Source organism: Tenrec ecaudatus, chromosome 1 (genome assembly GCF_050624435.1).
Source record: "Tenrec ecaudatus isolate mTenEca1 chromosome 1, mTenEca1.hap1, whole genome shotgun sequence".
Lineage (NCBI taxonomy): Eukaryota > Metazoa > Chordata > Mammalia > Afrosoricida > Tenrecidae > Tenrec > Tenrec ecaudatus.
Window position 1 is genome coordinate 95,013,072 of NC_134530.1, and position 19,086 is coordinate 95,032,157.

Sequence of the window (19,086 nt, forward strand, 5' to 3'; positions counted from 1 at the left end):
AATGGCGAGAAGGGTGTAGGATGTCTGGTGGGACTTGATCAAGGGCAATGTAGCCAAGAGGAATTACTGAAACCTGAATGAAGGTCAAACATGATAGTGGGACAAGAGAAGACTAAAAGTAAATAGAGGAAAGAACTATGAGACAAAGAACATTTATAAAGATCTAAATACAGGCATGTACATATGTAAATAGATTTTTATATTATGATAGGGAAATAGATCTATGTACATATATTTACATGTTAAATATTAAGGTAGCAGACGAACATTGGGCCTCTACTAAAGTACTCAATGCAAGAACACTCTGTTCTAATAACCTGACATTCCATGATGCTCACTTTCCCTGACATGATTACTGAAGACAAAATGGCTGCATAAGCAAATGTGGTGAGGAAAGCGGATGGTGCCCAGCTATCAAAAGATATAGCATCTGGGGTCTTAAAGACTTGAAGATAAACAAGTGGACATCTAGCTGAGAAGCAACAAAGTCTACATGGAAGAAGCACACCAGCCTGTGTGATCATGAGGTGTCAGTGGGATCAGGTATCAAAGACCCAGAACAAAAAAATCCTATCAATGTGAATGAGGAAGAGTGTGGAGCGGAGACCCAAAGTCCATCTGTAGACAATTGGATGTTCTCTTACAGAAGGGTCACACGGAAGAGAGGAGCCAGTCAGGGTGCAGTATAGCACCAAAGAAACATACAACGTTCCTCTAGTTCTTTAATGCTTCCTCCTACCCCAACTATCATTATGCCAATTCCACCTTACAAATCTGGCTAGACCAGAGCATGTATACTGGTACAGATAAGAGCCCACAACACGGGGAGGGAATCCAGGACAGATAAACCCTCAGGACCAATAATGAGAGTAGCAATACCAGGAGGATAAGGAAAAGGTAGGGGGAGAAAGGGGGAACCAATCACAATGATCTATATATAACGCCCTCCCAGGGGGACGAACAACAGAAATGTGTAAGACATGAAAATTATATATATAAATTATCAAGGTTTCATGAAGGGGGGAAGGTGGAAGAAGGGGAAAAGGAACTGATACCAACGGCTCAAGTAGAAAGAAAATGTTTTGAGAATGATGATGGCATCATATGCACAAATGTGCTTGACACAATAGATGGGTGGATGGATTGTGATAAGAGCTGTAAGACCCCCCCAACAAAATGATTTGAAAAACAAAACAAAACAAACAAAGAAGCAGAAGAAGGTAGGGTTGAAAGGACTGGACTCAAATGAGCCGTACTTAGTCTCTGGTCTGATTCTTCCACTTGTGAACTTGGGAAAGCGACTTAACTTCTCAGTTTCCTTGTTGATAAAATGAGGTTAATGTACTTCATATGGCTGCTATATTGTTTGAGAAAAACAGCATGTAAAGCTCTTAGCATGCGGCTTGACATGCACTAAGAGCTTAGCTCATATTTATTGGAATTTTACAAGTATTAAAAATATATATGCTTTGATAGTGAATGTGAACTTGGTGGATTCTATGAAGGAGCTTCGAAAAGTTTCCAGAAATTTTCCATGGTCATCTCCTGCCATTTTCCATGAACTCTTTGAAGCCCCCTCATATAATGCCTCCCAGATATGAAGACAGAAGGGTTGGCAAGTACTGTCATCTTGTTAGTCAAATACAAGATCTAAATATCCCTTCTGTGATATTCTTTTTAAAGTTGTTCCAGAACAACCTCAAAATATATCTTGCACACAGAACGGAGAGCGTGGGACTGTGGTCTGCAGCTGGAACCAAGGAAGAGACACCCACCTTTATACCATCTACCTTTTACAGTGAGTGAAAGGCTGAACTTTTGCGGCCCTTAGAACATCTCTTTGATGAGCTTTAAAAATATATAACACATATTTTTCTTGGGGGAAAAAAAAAGACCAATGGACACCTCCAGACAATTAGAGACTTAAATTTTTAAACACTCCAGTGTTCACTAGTTACAGCAGGTTCTTTGAACCAAAATGTGAGATCTGATGACATGGAAAATATTCTTCTGAGTTCTAACTCAGAGAACTCTTTCAGGGCATCCAGTGCTCACGTTTTGTGAGTTGTTCCTTGGTCTAGTAAGATTCCACTAACCACTTCATATTACTTCCCTCTTTCGCAGTGGCAAACTCTTGGGGTTGTGATGTGTAAAGAGATTCTTCCTTGGGGTAGCTTTCTGTGAAGGCCTCTCTTTTCAAAATACTTTTCCAGACCTGAGAGTCCACAAGAAGAGAAGACCTGAAGAGCAGATTCCATGATCCCATCCAAAGACCTAGCTGGTTTCTGGAAGGAGGTGTGACCAGGATTCTAGTTTGGCCATGGCTATACCAGGACCTGGCTCTTTTGTACAATTGGAGCCAAGATGGCCACCAGACATCCTGTGGATAATGATTGAAATTACTCTCAGGAGCAAGATGGCAGTCTGTTAATTCGGGCAGCATATTCAAGAGAGTTGCTCATCTATATAAATATTATAAATATCCACAATTATAAACTAAGTTCTATCCAGAAAGAAAGAGAGAGAGAGAAATCTGGTCATATTTATGGTCATAGAATACAAATATTACCATGGTTTTTCCCTTGGTCATAACACTGAGCTTTAAAAAATGTCTATTTTTTATTCTTTTGTATATAAAGGAGAAAGTAGCCCATCAAGTATCTTCCTAACATACTTGTATTTTTTTTTACAGGTTAGAGGGACCCAAAAATTTAACTTTGCAGAAGGAATGTAAGGGTCATTATTGTAATAAATCGGATCTTGGAATAAGCCTACCCCCTGAGTCAATTGAATCCAATTACACAGCCAAGGTCACTGCCAGCAATAAGCTTGGACGTTCTTCTTCATTCCCATCCACATTCACATTCTTGGAGATAGGTGTGTTTTATTTCACTTTGACGAGGTATCATTCACTGGCTCTTTTTTTTTTTTTAATACTTCAGTCTCATGTAAGTGATTGTTTCATTGGAGGCGGTGGTGGAAGGAAGCGGCCAGCGGGGATAGGTAAAGGGTGGACGTGACTTTGCTCAAATAAAAGAGGATGCTGAGAACCATATAGAGATGGCTGTGTGAAATGGAATGTTGAACATTATTCTCGATGTTGGATAAATCAGAGTGCCTGGCTTCAAGTCATGAAAGCATTCATTTCATGAGGGCACCAACTGCCTGTGATACCATGGACTGGGAGGTGATTCCAGAAGCTCAGTCTAGGCCCCTCTGGAGGGAGGTGTTTTACCCCATGGATATTGCCATGGACTCGAGATGGCTGCGTGTTGTCCTGCTGGGCAAGAGCAGTCAGATACAAACCATAACTAGAATGTATCCAGGTATAGATTCATCTTTCTCTGGGCTGATTTACCTTCTCATCAGCTTAAGAGCTGGCGGGAACCAGCTCTGGCACGTTTCTGAGTAAATACTATGGGACCAGTTAAGTCAGAGGCCAATGTTAGGCACCTCTGAGTCTTGACGGTCCCAGGCAGGGCTGGACTTCTAGTCTACCTGAAATGGCAGCCGAACACAACCTTTCTATTTTATCTCTTCTTTTAATATCTTTTCCCATACATGCAGCCAATTACATGAGTCTGTGCATCTGTGTTTTCAAAGCAAATTCCTTCTACACTTCTCCACATCCTATTGTCCACAGACAGTTTATCTCTCTGAGCATTTTCACTCCTCGTAGCCTTTGCACCTGCTTCCTGGTTTCTCTGTCCATTTCCTAAGAGTTTTCATACCAATATATCATCTCCTTCTAGGAGCAATCACCAGCAGCCACCTCTGCCTTCTTATCCCTAGGAATCTGTTGGATTAGCATGATAGTTTTCTTTTAAGTCATTAGAGTAAGAAGAGTTGATACCATTGAGAATGTTGGTATTATTTTATTTGGTAAAAATCATAGTGCATTAAAGGGAATTATCTTAATGATTTATGAGCAAGTCAAAATTTTTATTAAAAAACAACAATGGATTTATCACATGTATTTTGCCAACTTTGATGGTTGTGCATCTTAGGAATGACATTGTTCAGTTCTTTAAATATTAATACATAGGGCAGTTTGTAAGCATGGAGCCTGAATTATCCTTTTTTGTCCTGGTTGCTAGTGAGACCTCTTCCTCCGTGGGACATCAGAATCACATTTGCAAATACTTCTGTGAGAAGATGTACCCTTCATTGGAGAGATGATGGAATGGTGACACTTAATCGACTCAAATACAGGCCCACTAACAGTGGGTCCTGGACTCTGGTAATGGCTGTAAGAGTAAAGGGGAAGGCGTCTCAGACTTGTCTTTTCTTTTTAGCAAAATAAGGACAGGGCAAGATATGACAAAATAACAATCTATAAATTATCAAGGGCTCATGAGGGAGGGGGAAGCGGGGAGGGAGGGGAAAAAAAAGAGGACCTGATGCAGAGGGATTAAGTGGAGAGCAAATGCTTTGAGAGTGATTAGGGCAAAGAATGTACTGATAAGCTTTATACAGTTGATGTATGTATATGTGTGGATTGTGATAAGAGTTGTATGAGCCCCTAATAAAATGTAAAAAAAAGAAAAGAAAAAAAAAGAAAATGATTAGGGCAAAGAATGTACAGGTATGCTTTATACAATTGATGTATGTATATGCATGGATTGTGATAAGAGTTGTATGAGCCCCTAATAAAATGTTTTAAAAAAATAAGCAGTTTAAGTAGATCCAGCCCCCAAGTGGAGCCCTGGTGGCGTAGAGGTTATTACGTGTTGGGCTGTGAACCACAGGTCAGCCATTCCAAACCACCAGCCACTCTGTGAGAGAAAGATGACACTTCCTGTTCCCCTAAAGATTTACAAGCTTGGAAACTGTAAGGGGGGCAGTTCTACTCTGCCCTATAGGGCTGTTTTAACTTGGAATTGACTTGATGACACTGAGTTTTTGAGTGAGCCTAAAAGTATGTGCTTGGGATATATTAGAGGATCAACTCTTAAGCTTCAATTTTTATAACTAATGATAAAATCTTTAAGTCATGGGCATCTGAAAATCAACATTAATTTCCAAATGACTTGATGGCAGTGGGTTTGAGGGGGAGGGTATTTTTTACAATATTAGAAACAGAAATATCAGAGGATATCCATAGAGTCTTATATGGAATAGATGATTGATAAGTTAAAAGACCACAATTTGATACACTAATAAGTATTATCTTTTAAATGATATAAGGTTTAGGATTATGATATTTTCTAGAACTTTTATAAAACACAGTGCCTTATAATAATAAAGAATTAATTCCACGCTTACCCAGTACACAAGGCAGGTATAACTAATTGAAGTTTTCTTTTTGAAACAAGTTCCATGTCTGTATTAAAAAGCTTATTAAAAGACAAAACAAAAAAGCTTATTAAATCCTAATTGTAACCAGATTTTTTTTTAATCTCAGCTGTAGCTTTGCTAAGAGTTTTGAAACGGGAGTTTCTAATCTTGTTCAGCAGTTTCAAGGTCCTTAGAACCCATGTGGAGGGCTCTTAACCAGGAGGGTTTGTGGGTGTCTTCCCCACCCCAAATCCTACATTGTTTCAGATTAGCATCATGTGCATTTAGAAACTTAATTGATATTTCTTCTCACAAAATTACAGATTTGAAATATTTCTCTAAAATGGGTCAGCTGGTCTAGCTTATTCCCTTTGTGTTAAGATTCTTTAAATCAACTTAATCTTAATAGACATCTTTTAAAATGTGTTTGATTTAAGGTTAATGCTACAAGTGCCAAAGGAAGACACGATTTGCTTGACCTGAAACCCTATACAGAATATGAATTTCAGATTTCCTCTAAGTTTCATCTTCAGACAGGAAGCTGGGGCGACTGGAGCGAGGCGCTGAGGGCTCAAACGCCAGAAGAAGGTCAGTATTAAAAAAGAAACACAGGAGGGAGGGAAGGAGAGAGGGGACACATTTTGGAAGGAGAATACAAGAATTTTTAATAGGCAATGGTAAGGATGACTAAGATATTAATTTAATTTGCTAGATAATTTTTGCTGTTTCGATTACCAAGTGATAGATTAAAATTTACAGAATACTCAGGATACCACACATTTGTCGGCCACAGTGATTATCTTGTTAAAATGGTAGGATTAGCCTCATTTTCTAAATAAATGAGTAGCCCAAGACGCTTGTCTAATGTGTAACAGATTGTTAATTGATGAATCTAGGACTTACCTAACTCCAGCTCTTTTCATTTCACCATTACTTCAAGTCCTTACGATTAGTAAGGTATTCATTTTTGAATGGATCAATGCTCATTTTTTGCTCTCTGTTTCACCTTACATTGTTTCGTGCAGTTTATCACTATGGGACACTGTGCTACGTTGAGTTCTCTGGAGAAGCATATCCAGTGAGGCTTGTATGTGTTGTATATAGAACACAAATCTCGATATAGTTGCATAGAGAAATGGTTTACACAGTTGCAGAAGTAGATAAACCTAGTCCAGGTCAAGTCAGGCTTCTCCTAACTCGTGAAGTTGTGGAAGGCCACAAACAAGAAGCAGGATGACGAAGCAGACTGGAGGGTGCAGATGTAAACGAATCTGAGGTCTGCTGGATGAATCCACTGTTGGTAGTCTGCTGATGGTTCCTGGGAAATCGATGAGACAGACTTAGGATCAGGTTCCAGCAGGTAGAAAAGGACTAGAAAGAAATCAGTTCTGCTGGGTTTCCTGCTTATCCAAAAGGCCACGCCCCCAAGGAGGCGTCACCAGACTGTGTCCTGATTATTGGGCTCCACCCCTATCCTTAGCCAGGAGTGCCTCGCTGACTGTATCCCTAACCATCACAACCCCAAATATAGCATTTCAGTCATTCCAGCAAATATTTGATTATAGTCACGCCCCACCAGTGAATACAGTATTGGAGTCATAGAAAAACAGACAAATTCTGACCCTGTAGTGCTTACATCACAGTTGGGAAAGATGAATTATAGGAAACAAACATTAAAATATCAGATATCTGTATAATTCAGAAAATTACACTAGGGTTATGGCATGGCATTGGGATGCCTATAAGGAAGGGCTCTCTGAAGACGTAACATGAAAAACTGGATTTGAGTAGGGATGGGTTGGTGATGTGAAGGTCTGGATGGAACATGAAGAGGGAACAGCTGAAAATAGGCCGGAGCCAGATCATAAGGGTTTGAAAAGCCAGAGTGAGGAATTGGATTTTTCCCCCTAAGTGTAGTAGGAAGCTCTTGATGAGTTTTCATTTCAATTAATGCTAGAAGTGTTTATTCTGGCTATTGGGTGAAGAACTGATTGTGAGGGGATGGGGGCAAGAGTAAACGCAGAAAGAAAAAACCACTTAGCCCATTGCTGCATTCAGGAGACAGATAGGATGGCATGGAGTAAAGTGGTAGTGACAGAAATTGAGAAAAACGAATGGATTTGGAATATATTTTGGACAGAATTAACAGGCTTTATCAATGGGTATGAGGTGGCAGATGATAGAAAGAAAGGATAAATGATTGTGCCTGGCTCTTTGACTTTAGCACCTTGATAATTTGTCCTGAAATAGAAATAATTTAGGGCTAAAATGGATGTGCAGAAAGGAAGAGGGAGAAAAATAAGAATTTTGTTTAGGTCTTATTTGAAATACTTATTGGACAGCTTGGTAAAGCTATCAAATATATAGTTTACTATATTTGTCTAGAGTTCTAGGGAGGCTGTGGATTGGAGATACAATTTTGTGAATCGGTACAGAGACGGTATACGGAATGTAATGGGACTAAATGGGCTATTGTAGAGAGAATGTGTGTAAGGGGCTCCTAAGGCTCCATTACCTTTATAGATAAAAGTGAAGAGAGGACGACTAGTGAGCCAAAATGAGAACTGGGAGAGTATGGTGTCAGATACACCGAGAGAAGAGTATTCAAATGTATCTGATGCTGTTCAGACATCAAATAGGATAGAAGTAATACCTGGAGTTTGCAGTAGATATAATGAAAATGATGAGAAGAGTTTCCGTGGGGAAATAAAACAGAAACTCGTTTGGAATGGCCTGAGAAGCAGATACAGGGAGGAAAGGGGTGCCCACAGGTAACTTTCTTGAATGTTGCTTTAATGAATAGCAGACAATTGCTGTAATGGCTAGAGGAGGGAGGACGACACAGGGCCAAGAAAAGGTTTTATTTTTAATGTTTTGAGATTCTCAAATGTCTCTGTTGAAGACAAGCATATTAAAGAAACAAGTTTCTTGATGAGGCACGCGGGGATGGATGGAGATGGAGCCCAGAGGAAGAGATCTTTTGTTAGGAGGAGAGATTAAGGCATCTGCAGTGGCCTTAATCTCTGGACGGAAGGAATCTTCTGGAAAGAAGACAAAGAGTCTGAGAACAAATGAGGTGGCTCAGTCTATTGGGAATTAGGACAGTGTAGGGACTCTCTTCTGATTTGTTCCATTTTTTCCACATATTTTAGGTACAGTAATAAGCACCAGGGTCATTGGATGTTCAAAGGAAAGGAGGGGTTTGTGCTAGAAGAGTTGGGTATTGAATGCAATAAGGAAGTATGATGCAGTTCTCAGGAAGCATGGAGTAGCCCCCTGGAGATTTTTAACCATGTATTTAACATCAGGGTTGTGTCATTTTTTCCTCCAGTGTCTCTTTTGGTGTGAATATCAAGTAGATTGACAGTTAAGTTTAAATAAACTAGTAATTTGACCAGACTGAGAATGGTGGAATGAGAACCAAGGAGTGATTTTATTGGTGAACTGTAAACTATAAACCAGGTGAAGGGTAGCAGTGGCATGAGGTAGACATATCCTTTGGGCTATCTTGTATTCCATTATATGCTCTACCAAATTCATGATCTTTGGAATTTGTTGGTTATATCAGTCTCTCTCCCTATCTCTCTCTCTCTCTCTCTCTCTCTCTCTCTCTCTCTCTCTCTCTCTCTCTCTCTCTCTCTTTCTCTCTCTCTCTCTTTGAATCCTTGTAGAGCAAGGTTTTGATTTACATTTGCCTGTAATAACTTCCTTGGAATGGGATTTTTTTTTAAATTACAGGTACCCCTAACTTTTGTCTATTCCAACCTTATGGGACAGAGTAGAATTTCTCCATAGGGTTTCTGAGGCTGTAAATCTTTACAGAAGCAAACTTTCTTGCCTTTCTCCCATGAAGTATCTGATGAGTTAGCAGTCCATGGCACCACCCTGAAACTCACTGCCATGGAGTCAATGCTGACTCATCGTAACCCCTCATGGGTTTCCAAGACTAACTGTTACAGGAGTAGAAAGCCCAGTCTTTCTCCTGAGGAGCTGCTGGTGGTTTCAAACTGCCAACCATGCAGATCACAGCCCAACTTGTAACCACCACCCCACCAGGGCTCCTCGTGGCACTCCCTAAGCACCTTAAATTACCCGTATTAAATAGAAAACATGACTATATCATTTGACAAGTTAGTCTTTACGTTATCTTAAGTGCTAATACTTCCCAAGGAGATATGTTTATATTGCTGACAAATGTTTAACATTAGGCAAATTCTGCTCTGTTGTTACAGGTCAAATTGTTCATTACCATCTTACTCTTCTACTCCACAAAGCTCTGAGTGATTAATCTCATGCTTAATATTTAAACATTGCTGCTTTTTACCTTCTTTGGTTCTATGAAAATTAACGTGGCTCTATACCAAACTAGAGGAGGCCTGGTGGCATAGCCCTGGTGGACACATGGGGTTACTAACTGTAAGGCCGGAGGGTCGAAACCACCAGCTGCTCCATGGGAGAAAAATGAGGCTTTCTATTCATCTAGGTGTTTACAGTCTTAAAAGCCACAGGGCCCGCTCTACCCTACAGTCCTACAGGATTGCTATGAGTTGGAACTGATTTGATGGTAATGAATTTTTGCATACCAAGCCAATTCACTGTCCTGAAGTCAATTCTGTCTCATAGTGAACCTATCGGACAGAGTAGAACTGCTCTCTGGGGATTCTGAGGCTGTAAGTTTTCATGGAGCAGAAACCTTTATCATCCTCCGGCAGGGTCGCCGATGGATTTGAACCGCCGACCATGCAGTTAGCAGCCCAATGCCTATCCTACGTTCTGAAAGTGTGAAAAAAAATAGGTCTGGAATCATGGTTTTAAAATAAAATTTTATTTCTAGCGATCCTCTCTTCTCCAAATGTGTACATCTTCAGGGAGTCTTGGCTAGTTGAGATGGTTGATGCTCTTCTTGCCAGCTCATGTGGAAGTTAGAGGCTCAAGTATACCCAGACACTTCTCTGTAGGAACACCTGACAACTTGCTTACTTCAAAATAATTCATATTGAAAATCTGGTGGGGCAAGGGTTTTTTGATGCACATGGACCACCACTATCAAAGTAGATTCAGATGGAAAAAGAACCCACCCATCCCCCAAAAAAGACTCAAATGGCTACATTTTACGTATTTCTTCAAGCTATTGACATCCATTATCCAGATTAACATCACCAGACTGTGTGTAGCTATCAAAAATATCAAACGTATTTTTCATTATGATATATTTGGGGGGGAATTAATGGGAAAGCAATTTTATTGAAGTGGATTCAAATATTTTACTTAGGCAAAAATGCAGACATAAACTTCATGTCAATTTTAAAAGGTCCTTGGAGACACACAAAGAAGCCATCTGACTAATTGAGTGAGATCGTGTGGATCTTTCCATAGCTTGTGGACATTTGGCTCAAAGGACAAGTTGTGCACAGATGAGTCGACGCCTTATTACCTGAAGTCCTTCTATTACTGCTGTGAGAAACTCTAAGTCAGCGGTTCTCAACCTGTGGGTCGCGACCCCTTTGGAAGTGGAATGCCCGATTCATAGGGGTTGCCCGATTCATAAAAATAGCAAAACTACAGTTATGAAGTAGCAACGAGAATAATTTTATGGTTGGGTGGTCACCACAAATGAAAGGGTCGCGGCACTAGGAAGATTGAGAACCACTGCTCTAAATGCTTTTTAGTGAGACTTATTTGCACATAAACTAGCTTCCCGACGAAGTTGCATTCATTTTCTATAAGCCACTAATGGTTTTTGTAAGCGATGACATGATACTCCAATGAGAGGCAGCCACCAAAGGAGCCAATTTATAATACCTAATGTGGGTTTTCATACTTAATATAATACCTAGTTTTAGATTGATACCTGATAGTAAATTCTAAATACACATGTGTAGAATAATCATCTATCCTCCCTTTCCTTTCTTCTTGTATTAATCACATCTTGCTAGTTTTTAAAAATGTTGTTTAAAAATGAAATACCCCCCATTATCATGATCCTAATTCTACGTTACAAATCTGGCTAGACCAGAGGATGTACACTGGTACAGATAGGAACTGGAAACACAAGGAATCCAGGGCGGATGATCCCTTCAGGACCAGAGGTGAGAGTGGCGATACCAGGAGGGTGGAGGGAAGGTAAGGGAGAAAGGGGGAACCGATTACGGGGATCTATGTATAGCCTTCTCCCTGGGGGATGGACAACAGAAAAGTGGGTGAAGGGGGACATCAGACAGTGTAAGATATGACAAAGTAATGATTTATAAATTATCAAGTGTTCATGAGGGAGTGGGGAGGGAGGAGGGAGGGGGAAAATGAGCTGATACCAAGGGGTCAAGTAGAAAGTACATGTTTTGAGAATGATGATGGCAACAGATGTACAAATGTGCTTTACACAATAGATGTATGTATGGATTGTGATAAGAATTTTATGAGCTCCCAATAAAATGATTAGAAATAATAAAGAAAAAAGAAAAATATTAATCAAATAACCCAACAAATTATAATTTTCTCTCTCCCATTTTATAATAAAGTGTCTTAAATTAATTTTAAGCCACTTTCTCTGTTTAAATACTTGTCATTTTAAAAAGCAAGAGCTCACCATTAATATCCTTATTGGTTACACATAGTCCAAGTGCTATATATTTTTAAAATAGCTTATAAATTAGATTCTTCTTTTTGCAAATGATATGCTTTTATTTTTACAAATTAGATTTTGTTTATACCCTGGACCAAACTCACTGCCATCAAATTGACTCTGGCTTGCAGTGACCCTACAGGATGGGGTCAAACTGCCCTGTGAGTTTCCAGACTACACATTTTGATGGGTATAGAAAGCCTCGTCTTTCTCCCTGTTTCTACATGCTACCGACAAAATTCTAAGAACTGAGTCAGATTTGGTGTCTAAGTCCGAGGTAGTAAATAAGGCCGAGCAGTATTTAAGTTGTACCACTTTAGGTTCAACTATAAACAAGGACACTCTAGGCCTGTGGATTCTTATCACTTATATTTGAGAGTGACCTATTTTGAGATGTGTGAAAGTTTTTTCTAGTGGATGGTTTTTGCCTGGCTGTTTTTCAAAAAGTGTTTATCTGTCAAATACTGGCCCCCCCCCCCCTGAAATGACAAAACTGGGTGTTTTCTTTCTGGCATGCCATAAAACATACCACCTCCCTGGGGTGAGTGCTGCAGAGCAGGTGGGTGTGTGGATGGCGGTGAACTGAGCCGGGAAGTGGCTTACTCCTTTGCCTTTGCTGACATTCACAAAGAGGAGACTCAGATCCACCACGTTCACTAAGCTTCCTTGTAACATCTGAATCACCCTTTCTTGCCTTTGATATTTGTATGGGTTGTTGGGGACAGAGGCTCTTTGGTCTCTGACTGAGCTGCATGGTTTTCACCTGATAACCACTTTCTGTCACCAGTTTCTTTATGAAATACCAACTTAGGTCAAACAAAAAGGTGTGATTTTTTTTTAAACACTTCTTCCTTTTAACTCTTTGTGTGTCCTCATAGGTAACTTGGCAGCACAGTAAAAAAGAGAGAGAATTTGGCTGTAAGCTTTTTTCAGTTACTCTCAAAACTGCTGGTGGTTAGGTGACAGAGCTCCTGCAGTCTTTGCTCCCCCAAACTGAGAGGCACGTGACCCCCTCTTATCCCGTGGACTCAGTTATCGGCATCGCTTCAGCACAGTATCAGGGCACTGTTTGCTCTCTATGACCCTCTTCTGTGTTATCAGATTAAACTCCTCTTACGGTCGGTCCAGGTCCGCTGTGAGAAATGTGTGTGCATTTCAACCCCGCCCGCTGCACCATGGGAGGAAGATGAAGCTGTCGGCCCCCTCAAAGGCTGACGGTTCAGAAACCCTATATGGGGTCACTGTGAGTCGGAATGACACATGGCAATGGGTTAGGGGGGCTGGGAGTATGGGGCAGGAAGAAAAAACTTTCCTGGGTCTGCAATCGTTCTTCTGGGAAGCCAGCAGCCACATTTTGCTTCTAGTGGGAAAGCCTGCTTGAGAATGTATGCAGGTGGTGTGGAGCCCAGAAGGAGGCTCTAAAATAGAGATGAATGAGCTGTACATTAGGACAAGCTCAACCGTTACATATTTCTGCCAATTCATTCACTGCTTCCTAACGTCTGACTTAAGTGGTGTTGTGTTTCCGTAGTTTGTTTGCTTTTTTTAACTCATACTCAACTCTCCTATGGACGGATAATAAAGGAAGCATTAAGCATTGCCTGCCCATGCTTGGGCCAGAGCATTAAAAGAGGAGTCTTTTCCCGTGGTAGTGGTGTCAGTGAAGAGTGATCCCCAAAGACAGAGAAAATGCCGGATCAACAGCTCCAGCCACCTGTCTCTATGCTGAGAATCCATTCATCCATTCATAACTTCAAAATATTGCCCAAGCATGACCAATGAAATACCAGACATTCTTAAGATAGTGTTTTTTTTAAGTCAATGATTAAAAAAAGAGAGAAAAAAAGAAAGAAATGCCAGACACTCTCTCACCCTTTGGGTGGCAAGCATCTCCTAACACTTCGGCTGAGGAGTCAGCGCACGTTTTCTGAAACGAACCACACAACTGCTGTCTGGTCTCTGTTGCAGCTACTAGAATGCACTGCTGTACCATGAAAACAGGCGCAGATAACAGATAAACAGATGGGCACAAACCTCCTACCTTTCGATTCGTAGTCCAATGCTTAATGGTTTTGCCACGACAGCCCCTTGAACCAGCAGACTTAGGGTGCATGTATGTCTTTGTGCCCAGGCTTAAATAATCAAGAGTGTGTGTTTCTCTACTCTCCAAAAAGGATATATGTAAACATCTTCATTAGCGGGTGAATATTATGCTTCAGATCTAGTAATAGCCACCACCACCCCGTCTTCTACTCCCACCCTGGGATAAGTAGATGTCTGGGCTCATCATCTGGCAAGATAGGGATCTTCTGAATATGAAGACATGTGTTGGAGTATTAAATACTTCTCCGTAAGGCTGGTGAGGAGTATGTGGCTCTAGAACTGTGCTAGGTGCTGGAAAACTCCAATAGCCAACCAGACCCCCAGAGTCTATGGCTTAGACTGTGTCGTGGAAGGTGAGAGCAAGGTGGCTGGAGGAAGAGACACCAAGGTGCAATGCCACGCCCAAAGAGAAGCTGGCAGCCCCTCCTTCTGGGACACGTGGCCTCCAAGGGAGCGACCCTCCCTTGAAGGACTTGATGTTCTAGACTGGTGAAATTTAGCGTTCCTAGTGTTTAATTCTATCCACTGGCCTCGTCTACTGAGATGCTTTCTCTGCTCATCTTCCTCTTTTCCAACTCAAGGGAATGGATGGATGCCTTAAGACTCAACGTTGGGCCTCCTTTTCCCTGGTGGCTGCTCAGTGCCTTACACACACACACACACACACACACACACATACACACACACATACACACACACATACACACACACGCACACACACACACACACACACACACACACGTCTACCTTCTCACCAGAACTTTAGATTTGTATTCCAGCGATATTTTCACTGCTATGTCGACAGTGGTTTCAAACTCACAAAAATGAAATAAAAACCTTTACTTATCTTCTGGAACAAAGTGCTTCTGCTTTTCTCTCTCCTCTCTCATTACACGGCACCACTGTCTTCCTAGTTACTTAAGTCAACAATAGAGAAATCAGCTGTAATTTCTCCTTTCCCCTCTTCTCCTGTCTGAGCAATTGATTCTTTATCAGGATATTCTCAAAATCTGTTCATTCTCGCCCCTGCCACTGTGCCCATCCTAGTTAGTTACTTGATCATCATAAAGCTGTCTGGTACATGAAACAGCACACGACTGCAGGAGACTATAAATTCCTCTTTTCTGGAAAGTACGTTTTCATTGTCAACTTAAAATTCAGTGGAATTAGATATTCAAACGATGAACTTCAAGGCAAAAAAAAATCTTCCATTTCCTTAGTGGCTTTGAAGTGAGACATCAATATGCTCTCCTGTACACAATCTGGCCAGCAAAATGAGGGCTTACGTTGCAGTTATCAATGCTATTTCAGACGAACTGCTATTTTAGGTTCTGTGTTTATCCTCCTCATCCTTTTTCTCCCTCATAGTTTCCACAAACAGCTGTATCTCTAAACAATGTTGAGACGTGCTTGTTTGGGGGCTCTGTCCAAATCACATTCGACTACGTGGGTAATAACAAACATCACAGTGCAAAAAGATGGGAAGTTCCAGAGCATTAACTGAGCAGGACCTGAAAATACACAAAGAGACAGCATCCCCATAGAACAAGGAAACATTGCTTAGTTTAGAATCAGGAAAGGGGTGTGTCAGGGTTATATCTTCTCTCCCTACTTATTCATTCTGGAAGTTGACCAAATAATCCTAGAACCAGATCATAAGAAGAGGAACGGTGCATCAGGACTGGAGGGAAGTTTATTAACAGCCTGTGCTATGCAGATCACACAGCTTTGCTTGCTGAAAGCCAGGAGAACGCACAGCACCTGCAGGTGAAGATCAAAGACTGAAAATTTCAGTATGAATTACAATTCATGACCAGAAAATAAAACCCTCACAGTTGCACCAATCGACAACCTCATGAGAGACAGAAGATCTCAAAGCAGTCAGGGATTTCATTTCACTTGGCTCTACCATCCATGCTCATGGAAGCAGAAGTCAAGAAACCAAATGCTATATTGCACTGGGAAAATCTCTGCACAAGATTTCCTCGAGGACTAAGGTGAACTTGGTCCAAGCCAGGATATTTTATTATCCTTATAAGCATGTGAAGTTGCATATTGAATAAGGAAGGCAGAAGAATTGATTCATTTGCGTGATGGTGCTGGCAATGAATATTGAATATACCATGGATCGCCAGAAGAATAAATATATCTGTCTTAAAAGAAATACAGATACAATGCTCCTTAGAAACAAAGCCCTTTTCAAGTTTTTCAGTATCAGGACAGACCAGTTCCTGGAGAAGGGCATTATGCTTGGTGAGTTAGAAGGTCATAGAAAACGAGGAAAACTTCACCAGAAGGATTGATGCAATAATTTGGCTGCAGTAATTGGGAGCATGGTGTAGCCTAGTTAGTGCTTCATTGTGTTGTCCTTAGGGGCTCTGTGAGTCAGACAGACTTAATAGAACCTAAGAGCACGCACCACTACTCCCCTGTCCGCTTGCTGTACTGTGGCAGCTTGTTTGTTTCTATGTCATGGATGTTTCAAATACCAGTGGAGTCGCCACAGTGAGCAGGTTTCAGCAGCATTTCCATACGAAGGCTAGACTATGAAGAAGGAAAAGGCTGTCCACTCCTGAAGAGTTAGCCACTGAAAGCCTTGTGAACAGAGCAAAGCATTGTTAGAGACTGAAAACATAATGGTTAGCAGCCGAGCATTGTCAGATACAGTGCAGAAGCTGAGCCCGCAGGTCAGAAGGCACTCAGTAAAAACAAGAAAGCGCTGTCTTCTCAAAGCAGAGTCAACCACAACGACATGGACAGGGTAAAGCCTCCAGAGATAAAGAGGACTCGGAACAAATTACATCATCGCTGACGTCAGGTGGAACGTGGCTGTGAGCAGAGGATATTAGAATTATGTTTACTTGTGTTTTAACGATTATGCCAAGGCGTTCAACCACGTGGATCATAACAAACTATGGATGGTCTTGAAAGAGCGGGAATGCCAGAACACTTCCTTGTGCTCATGCGGAACCTGTGCGTGGAGCAAGAGGCAGTTCCGAGAACAGGACAGGGAATACTGCATGGCTTACACCTCAGGAAAGGTGAGTGACTGGTTTGTTCCCTCTCATCATTCGTATCCAATCTGTATGCTAAGTAAATGATCCAAGAAGCTGGAATGTGTGAACAAGAATTTCCATCAGGATTGGAGGAGGTTTATTTATGTCCTGCTGTGTGCAGATGGCAGAATGTTAATTGCTGAAAGTGGAGAGGACCAGAAGCGCTTGTTGATGAAGATGAACCTCCAGTGCGGATCGCAACTCAATCTAAAGAAAACCCAACTTCTTACAACTGCACCTTTCAGTGATAGCTCGATAAATGGAGAGAAGATTGAAGCTGTCGCCAGAATTTCATCTTGCTTGGATCCACAATCGATGCTCACGGAAGCAATAGTCAAGACACCAAAGGGCGCATTGCATTGGGCAAATCTGCTACAAGATGAGTTTAAAGCAAGGGTGTTACCCTGAGGACTAAGGTACACCTGACACAGCCATGGTATTTTCAACCACCTCGTATGCATGTGAAAGTTGGATACTGAATAAGGAAAACAGAAGAAGAATGGAAACATTTGAAAGTACCATGTCCTGCCAAAAGAACAGAGAAATCTGTCTGGACAGAAGTTCAGCCAGAATGTTCCTTAGAAGTGAAGATGGCAAGACTTCGTCTCATCTTTGAGGATATGCTCAGAAGAGATAGATGGGCGGCAAAACGGAAGAAGGCCCTGACCAGATGGATTGCCCGCGACTGCAACCATGGCTTCAAGCTTATAGCACACGGCTTTGTATCGTTCCATTCTGTGATGAATCGGAACTGAGGAGATGGCCCCTAACAACAAGCACAAGGAGGTATATGACCTTCTGCAACTACTTGTTTCCCCGTTGAACGCAACACTTCCATGGAAACATCTCTGCTTCTATCAGAGGACACCCATGCCACTTGGGTTCTGAATCTTAAGAGATAGTGTTTCATTAAAATTTTTTAAAAGGTTGTGGGAATAGTCAGTTTTGTCAAATGCTGATTAAAAAAACAAACAAGCAACCAATGAAACAATAGAGAAGTGACTGTATTCTTACCTCTGAAGCAACACGTGGCTTTTTCTGATGAACTGAGCACACATCCTGTTTCATGAAATCCTAGAACTTTAGGGTTTTCGAATGGAATGACCCTTCATGGTCATTTAAGCCAGTCTCCTGCTTAAATTAGCCCCTTTGCTTCTACCCTCAGTGACTTCCTCCTCTTTACTAAAGTGACAGATTTTCTATGAGAGCAATAGTTTCATCTCAGGAGAGCTGACTTGCATTTCCCACATTTGTATTTCTAAGCATTGGTAGCCTTGTGTCTCCAACACGCCGGCGATTGACTTTCTCTTTCTCACCTTCCTGTTCCATAATAGCTCCACCTGTCCCGTAGCTAGCTCTGAGGTTAGGACCCCATTGGTTTGTGAGACTGTTGAATGGCAATGTTCGCTTCAGTTTGAGCCCTAAGGCTGTTGTAAACAGCACTGGTTTGACACCCCTGGTCAGGAAATCTTACACTTCAAAACCCGCACAGGTTAAATTAATGATAGTGCGCCCACATACGCTCACACTTCGGGCAGGCACCATTAAAAAATAAGTTTCACTTGCAATTTATCCTTGAAGAAATTAAGCCTTGATAAGTCATCTTTAATGTTATACTCATTTTTTAGGTTACAGGTCTTTAAATGAGATAATAGGCATTCTCTTTCAATTTCTTACCAACATGTAATTAACATTCAGTGCTAAGGCACAAGCTATCTGCCTTTGAAGACTGTGGAGACCTCACGGTTCCAGATTTGGATTCGATAGTCAAAGGCAATCTAGTCTTTGAAGGGTTCTACTCTGCTCCACACTGCAGTGAGAACAGAAAGCGCTCTGGGGGGTGGGGGTTGGGGGGAGGGGGAGTTAGCAGTACATTCAGTAAATGGCCTGGGGCCATATCTGACTTCCTCTGGCTTCCCTATTGCCACAAAGAAGGGGTCTGGCATGTCTCCACCCTCCAATCTTCTTTACCCACTCTGACCCCAACCCTTCCTCCCATGCCACTCTACTTCTGTGCTGGGTTCAACC

The 19,086-nt window shown here is 41.4% G+C and overlaps 1 protein-coding gene across 3 annotated transcripts in view; it reads left to right on the forward strand.

The window, feature by feature from the left end:
• The window catches only part of IL12RB2 (interleukin 12 receptor subunit beta 2), a 90,406-nt gene that overhangs the window by 14,476 nt on the left and 56,844 nt on the right, over positions 1 to 19,086 (forward strand). For all 3 annotated transcript variants that reach the window (XM_075540012.1, XM_075540022.1, XM_075540024.1), the window contains exons 3-6: positions 1,684 to 1,798; positions 2,693 to 2,877; positions 4,098 to 4,240; positions 5,715 to 5,865. In XM_075540012.1, the coding sequence (XP_075396127.1) occupies positions 1,684 to 1,798; positions 2,693 to 2,877; positions 4,098 to 4,240; positions 5,715 to 5,865 (594 nt within the window). The remainder of the gene's footprint in view (positions 1 to 1,683; positions 1,799 to 2,692; positions 2,878 to 4,097; positions 4,241 to 5,714; positions 5,866 to 19,086) is intronic.